The sequence below is a fragment of the Scardinius erythrophthalmus genome, assembly GCF_964197995.2.
Source record: "Scardinius erythrophthalmus genome assembly, chromosome: 1".
Lineage (NCBI taxonomy): Eukaryota > Metazoa > Chordata > Actinopteri > Cypriniformes > Leuciscidae > Scardinius > Scardinius erythrophthalmus.
In genome coordinates this window covers 22,181,944-22,189,592 of record NC_138221.1, presented here as the reverse complement: position 1 = coordinate 22,189,592, position 7,649 = coordinate 22,181,944, and the positions used below count along the sequence as shown (strand labels likewise).

Sequence of the window (7,649 nt, the reverse complement as noted above, 5' to 3'; positions counted from 1 at the left end):
AAATTCTTGGATTGGATTGGATTCGTTGATTGGGTCTATGGCCTTGAAGAAAAACATGGTGGCTTCGAGCACATGGCTGTTGTGAGTCGAAGCCTGCTGTCCTGGCTTGAAGACCAGGAGTGGATCGTTGAGTCAGTGATGGTAAAGTTGCAGTTGTTTTCTAGATTGAAGAAAAGTCTGACTCCCTTTTTGGAGTATGAAAGCATGGCAGGCATTGCTCAGGCCTGTTTGGGCCCAGGGAGCTGGGCCCAATCTGTAGCAACTGAGACAAATCAGACACAATTATTTGCCATATGCACACACCAATCTTTAAAACTTCCATCCGAGAGCAGGGTCCCAACCCCCAGGCGGGGTGAAAGGGGCCTGGTTGCCATGGCCGCGATCAGATAGGATGTTTTATGACTCTCAGGAATGCTAACAAGTAACTAACTCTGCCACAGATATCAGAACAAACTATCCTGCATTCATTTATTGATGAACTGACTGACATGAAATGAACAGGCATTCCAGAACATTTTGAGAATGATTTACTGTTGTGTGTTTTGTCTTTTAATAATTCTGTTGATACTATGATCTCTTTGATACTATGTAGTTATTACAAGACCAACTGTCTATGTAACCATGTTTGGTCTCGATAAATTGGTGCTTTGAAGATCGAAATGATTGTGTACATGATATGCCAATAGCTGTGGAACACATTAGAATTACTAAGAATCTTCCTTAGTAGTGTCATTAAACACCAATCCAGCATGCCAGTCCGAGTAAGCACGCTTAAGACAAAGGCTTGTAAATCCTGGTGACAGAAGAAACTCCCGCCAGACAGTCCACCCTTCTCATTGGTACAGCAAACCCAGAGAGGGGTGGCCATTCTCAGGCTTTATTAGAGACTGACCACAGTGACCGTTCTCTCTTCTCAACGCTTCTCATCCGACAACAAGGCAGCTTCTGCTGTTACTGGGGGAGGGGCTGGACCCCTTCCCCCCCACTTGGGCCCAGCTCCCTGGGCCCAAACAGGCCTGAGCAATGCCTGCCATGTTTTCATACTCCAAAAAGGGAGTCAGACTTTTCTTCAATCTAGAAAACAACTGCAACTTTACCATCACTGACTCAACGATCCACTCCTGGTCTTCAAGCCAGGACAGCAGGCTTCGACTCACAACAGCCATGTGCTCGAAGCCACCATGTTTTTCTTCAAGGCCATAGACCCAATCAACGAATCCAATCCAATCCAAGAATTTTCCACGATTGCAACTGCCATGCAAGTATTCTTTGATGAGATTGCTATGAAATAAGCTGATGGTTCTTCTTCTCATACTGAGATCTTATTCCATAGTTCTATTTCCTGTTCCACACCACTCACCCCTTTCACCTATGCATGTATGTATGGATGTATGAATGTATTTATGTTTGTTTAGTGTTAGTAATGTTTGTGATTTAGTTAATAAAATTTGTGCACGATTATGAATTTGGTTTCTGATCCTCTGTTTGCATACAAAGTCCCTTTTACGATTTTGATCTTGCTACATGCTAATTGCTGTACACATAAGGAATAATTATTTTTCAGCGACCATGAACAATACATTTTCCTTAGAATAAATGAATAATCAAAGAGTTCTTTGGAACTGATTAATTGATTGTAATATTACTTTGGCTTACCTCAAAGTTAATCTGATTAACTGACCCAAATATTAATAATTAATCATAATTGGTAATTATGGATTATTATTAATATTTCCCCTTAGAGCTAATGTCCTTACAGACTTCAAGTGTAGCATTCAGTGTGATTTCCAGATGATGGAGATTTTGCAGGATGCAAAAACTGTTCTTTTAACTCATGATATTTCATGCTCTTTATTGTGTGAAAAAAAGAAAGAAAGAACTGACATTTAATTGCGTGACATATACACACTGCAAAGTCAAATTTGTGAGCAGACACTGGTGTAATTCTCAGACGGACGTCTCTCTGTAGAAGAAACAGCTGATATACAAGCTGAAGCAAGAGGATCATTTCAGCATGAGCTTCTGCATGAAGATGAAGGTTTTCAGACAGAAATCCAGCGGATGAACAGACTCCAGTCATGGAAGAGGCTTGTGAGACACTAGATTGAGTCTGGCCTGTATGAAAACACATCAGGGCTTCAATCTCTAACTTTACTGTAGCTATGATGATATAGATGAGATTCTGTGCTCTGACCAGATGATGATTCACAATAAATCTCATTCATATTCACAGGACATTCAACAAATATCTGCTCGTTCACACACACACATATATAATTCCTCCAAACCCCAGAGAGATGAAATCTTCCCGTCTGCTCCTGATATGATGAGCTCATGATCTGTATCATTAATGTTTATTTGTGAAGGTCTTGTTCTTGTTCACAGAGGCGTAAAGTTGATCCTGCGGTTGATCTTCTCTTCCTCTGACGGCAGCATAAGTCACTGTATCATCATGATCCTGAAAGAACAGATTCTGTTCATCAATGTTTGAACCACAGCGATTATTATTATTATTATTATTATTATTATTATTATAGTATGAGCTTCATTTATCTGAGAGTCAAACTCATGTGCTGGTATCTACTCACATTGAGTGATTTTACTGGCTTTGTATTGGAATAAGTGACCTCAGAATAAGTCACATCATCTGTCTGCTCCTAAACATCAATGTAAACGTGCAGAGAGTCAAGTTTAACACACAGAACAGACATATCTCTCACTATAATATGTAGAATAACACAAAAGCTTTTAAATCACATTATTGAACAGACAGTGAACGTAATGTTTGATGATTTAGTGGACTCACATCGGCTCTTGCAGCGGGAGGAATGGACATGTTGATCGTCTCATTCGTCCCGTTATGATCATTCTCATCTTTGACCTTCAGAACAAACAGTTAAACTGCATGAATGACACTTTATTGAGCTTTAAAGACAGTAATCAAATCTAAATCACTGCATTACTGAACTCACCGCAGAGTCACCAGTCCCTCTTTTATTATCTGAAAACAAGAGCCTCATCAAATATGAGTATTTATGGAAAACACAATGTTAAGCATTAAGATTTTTCAACAATCAGATTTTGTTGAAGCATTAAAATGAATAATAAAAATGATTGTTGACTTGATAACTCGTTGATATTGACATTACAGGATTTCTCAGCAGGAATAAACTTCTGTTTGAGAATTTCATATAATCCACATGTTTCTATGATACTTACAATCTGAACAAGATGTGTTTGTTTGCTCATCTGAACTGTTTTTAATTGTTGTAAAGGAGTAAATCTGAAAACTCACCAGCTCTTTTTCTGCAGATCAGCCAGAGAAGAGCAAGAAGGAGAACAGCGACTGCAGCGACAGAAATCACTATGACTGAAGAAGAGATCGAGCACAGAGTCAGAGACGGACAGATTGGGGACAACTATAGACAAAGACAAAACACTGTGATTATGTACCTGGTGTGTTTTTATCCCAATGATCCTGAGACTCTGTGAAAAGGATGAATGGGGACAATTATATACAAAGACAAAATCCATTGACAATAGTGACATGCTTTATGGCATAGTATAAAACTCATGGCTCCCAGCATGCATTGCGGTATGAAGCATGTCACACCACACAACTCTATATAGTATGATATTAGACTTATTTAGATTGTTTTTTAACTATATTTTCTCCAACAGCCCAAGCATACATACAGGCCTATAGTGCTGTGTAAAACAAATGTATAATTTATAATCAACTCCATATTGGATTACATGTGATGAAGGGTTTATAGCATTTCATTCAAACTCATTTCAAGAGTTCTCCAGTAGTGGACACTCGTGCAACATTAGCGAGGGATGAGCGTAAAAAGTGGACGTAAACACAGCCTTGCCCTGCGTCTCAATGTCCATACTATCCTTCCTAAACAGTGTGTGAGATTAATATAAGTGTCCCAAAGCATAGTATGTTGAAAAGAGTGTGCCAGAAGTCTCCGGATGTGGATTTTCAAAGTGTGGATCCGTGCTCACTATAACAGCTAATATTACCCACAACCCACTGCGCTTTGGAGGAGGAACTACAAAGACGAGTAAAAAGTGTTTTTAAAAAAACTACAAAACATGGCGGATATGCGCGACCGACGGTGAGAGGTTTAGATAAAGGTTTGAGTGACTAATCAAAGTTTAACCTGATAGAAAAATATTTATTCAATGTTATCTGTGTTATATTTCTTCTGCAATAACCATGTGGACTTTTATAAAGATCCATTTGGCCATTTACTTTTAAATGCATCATTATTCATTAATATGAGTAGAGTCTTGTCATGAAAAACCCGCGACTACAGATCAACGTGCTTCTGCATTTCTCTCCGATACAGGAAATGAAATGAAATTAAATGTGGAGGATTTTATCTTTGACAAGATGATTGACAGGTCAGTTTGAGTGACAGGATGTGCGTGACTAAGCGACAGAGAGCAACCATTGTTTGTTGTTTGACGTGGTAGTTTGTCCTAAAGCTTGTCTACTCTTCTGCTACACACTCAAAAGTATGCATCTTTTCTTCCCAAAAAGAATACTTGTGTTCAGTCGCAACACCGGTTTCATCACTTGCCCACCGCTGCACACTGCAAATATATATATATATATATATATATATATATATATATATATATATATATATATATATATATATTTTACGCAATTATTCGCAGAATAAGTTTTTTCTGTAACCCGTTGACTAGCATTGTATGATCACGCTCTTATTAATGTGAATGCCGCTGAGTTGCAACTTCTTCACCCGTTGCTTCTCCATCTGGATCAGATTCTGGGTCAAACTGAAATGCTTGAAAGACTGCGTTTCTTCGCGCCATTGCTATATCCAACGTAAACATGCACGCCACGGTACCGTTGCGCAAGATGGTCAAGGCCACACCCACCCTCCACCTTGCCAGAGCCGGATTATCCATAAGGGCACTTGGGCCAGTGCCCAGGGGCACCAACCATTCACAACCACTAGGGGGGCACCACATGACACAAGCTTTAAAAATATTTTTCGGAAATTGTTATAGTATTAACTTGAAATTCTTGAAAGACCACACATAAGTCGTTTATGAACACTAATTTAACAAAAATAATAATAATAAATTATAAATAAAGATTACATGACCACTATCACTCCCCCCCTCCCTCCCCAATCTGTCAGACTTGAGTTGGTCCACAACAAGTATGCGCAAATGTGTCTCTTTTTTTTTTTAACTGCTACAGAAAATTAAATTATGTTTTATTAACAAAGTTCGGGAGGAGCACGTTCAAATAATCAAGCAATCAATCAATCAATCAATCAACTCATCAAACAATTACCATGTCTACCCTATCAGCATGAGAGGAAGCATATATATATTCACTCTGTCAACTCACCTAACTTCCTTGACAGTTTTCAGCATCCCTCCATCACCCCGACTCCTCACTCTTGGCTTGTTCTTTCACAGCCAGGAATACGGGGGGAGTACTCTGGGTTCGGGCCAAATACAGAGCCCGGAGCCCTCTCCTCGGACAGCACGCCAAATACGCATTTATTCTATCTGACTTATTTGTAAGTGTGAACTCGTGAATCTAAATCCAAAATGGACAGATGTCAATTGAGTGGTGTGATGGCCGAACCTGTGGCCACACATTGATAAGGGTAACAGACACGCATTCATTTGCGATACATACATTCATTCACATACTGATAGTTATTTTCTTCCTCTTTATCATTCATTTATATTTGAGTTTAGTATAGTATAGGATTTAAGGTTCATGTATAATAAAATCACTACACAGATTTGGTTTGACAAATTTGCAAAGCTTTATTTATACATGTTAGTACTTCGTTCGTTGGTTTGGAGTGCACACTTACTGGCTTGCGTTGTACTATGTCTGTTTCCTTATCCTTGTTTCTATTTGAGTTTAAGTTACCGTGGCATGGAGGTTGGATGAATGATGTTGGCTGCAGGTGTGCGTCTTTCCGTCATCGTGGTCTGGACTGACAAAAGGCTGAGGTGCGTGTGTTGAAGATTTTATTATTTAGAAAATAAGTAATTTAACTGTTTTTTGTACACTATTATTTCCTTGTCTGTGGGTGACTTTGGCTGACTTTGGAACCTGAGAGCACAAGGTGTTGTTACAGCAGAAAATTCTATTTCAGTAATGTCACATGGTACAAAACTATTTCTCAAAATACCTATAGAATGTATTACCATGTTTGGGACAAGGAGAGGGTATATACGTTTGCTGGGCAATTTTTCTGGAGGGTCTTGTCTGCAGAGGGACACTCGGCTTTGTTTGTTAATAAAGTCTAATTTTTTCTGATGTCAAATATCTTTGAAGTCATTCCCCTGAAAATAATTAAACCACAACAAATGGCGACCCCGGCAGGACGTGGCTTAGGAGCTGAAGGAGCCACGAAGGGATCGCTGGTGACTCACACAGACAACAGTGGCCGCTGTACTTTGAGGTGAGCAGTTTTTGCTTTTGAATAAGGTGTATGTGTTAGTCACCAGTGGCCCGGATGTGGTAAGACAAGCTTCTCCAAATTTAAAGAACTTAAAAAGTGAAAGTGGGATGTTTGATGTCAGAAAAAATTACATGTATTGTCTTTGTATGTCAAGTAGTTGGTAAAGGAGCTCCCGATAGTGTTTGCTAGTGCTTGTTTAATCCTGAGTGGATTCTATAACTACTGGTGATGCTGATTTAGCGCAAAGAGTTTTGACGTACGTACGTACGTAAGGTTCTGTGTTTGTTCATCAAGTGGGCCTTGAAGGATGATGAGCAAAAAGCATGCACACAGAGGGTTTGAATTCACTGATAAGGATATCAGTTAAGTTTTGTGTTACTTGTCAAGAGGGCCTCGATGGATGACAAGCGTACTGATATAAGGATATCAGTTATTGATGTGTTATACCTGTAAGTGGGCATTGATTGATACAGGTGTAGTTTAGCTTATAGCCTATAGATGGTTGATCTGCAGACATTTGTAAGAGGGCCTTGAAGGATACAAATGAGCATGATTGCAGATAAAGTCAATTTCCGGGTACCTTATTAATCTAATAAGAGTCTGCTCAGGGGAATTAAGGTCTTATTTCACTCTGTTGTGTTGAGGAAGTGAATCACAGAGGTTTATGGAATAGGATAGTTAAAAGTGTCATTGTGTTGATTAGTGAATATTTTAATGTATTGTTCAGATCTGACAGAGAAGGGAAAAAAATAAGTGTGTTAGATCATGTTGGTGTGCCTGTAGGATCCTGTGACTGTGCCTGTGGTTGAAAATAAGTGACCTCTGACCCTGGTTGCTTGAAGGGACAGAGAATGTGTGACTGACCTGTGAATGAAGGGACTGAAATGGTGGGTATTAGAAAAAGGAAAAAAGAAAAGTAAGGGAAAACAATTGTTTCAAGATATTAGCTTAGCAGAATATTGTAGTATAAAATAAGTTAAAATAATAAGATATATAGTTAATCAATAAATGTAATGATAAATATTAATAGGTGAATACAAATATGATTGCACGTGCTTAATATATTATATATTATATCTGAAGACGTCTAAAATTTGTATCTCATTATCCCTGAAGACAGTGTGGAAAAAGTATTCCATTGCAGATTAATAAGTTTGTGTTAAGAGAAAAATA

The 7,649-nt window shown here is 38.7% G+C and overlaps 1 protein-coding gene across 1 annotated transcript in view; it reads right to left on the bottom strand.

The window, feature by feature from the left end:
• Nucleotides 1-1,834: 1,834 nt before the first annotated feature.
• Nucleotides 1,835-7,649, bottom strand: part of LOC308686998 (uncharacterized protein) — a 30,114-nt gene continuing 24,299 nt past the window's right edge. Inside the window, exons 4-9 of the mRNA XM_081359175.1 lie at nt 3,454-3,486; nt 3,296-3,370; nt 2,973-3,001; nt 2,807-2,881; nt 2,589-2,657; nt 1,835-2,458 (exon numbers count right to left, since the gene is read on the bottom strand). Of these exons, the coding sequence (XP_081215301.1) occupies nt 2,348-2,458; nt 2,589-2,657; nt 2,807-2,881; nt 2,973-3,001; nt 3,296-3,370; nt 3,454-3,486 (392 nt within the window). The 3' untranslated portion in view covers nt 1,835-2,347. The remainder of the gene's footprint in view (nt 2,459-2,588; nt 2,658-2,806; nt 2,882-2,972; nt 3,002-3,295; nt 3,371-3,453; nt 3,487-7,649) is intronic.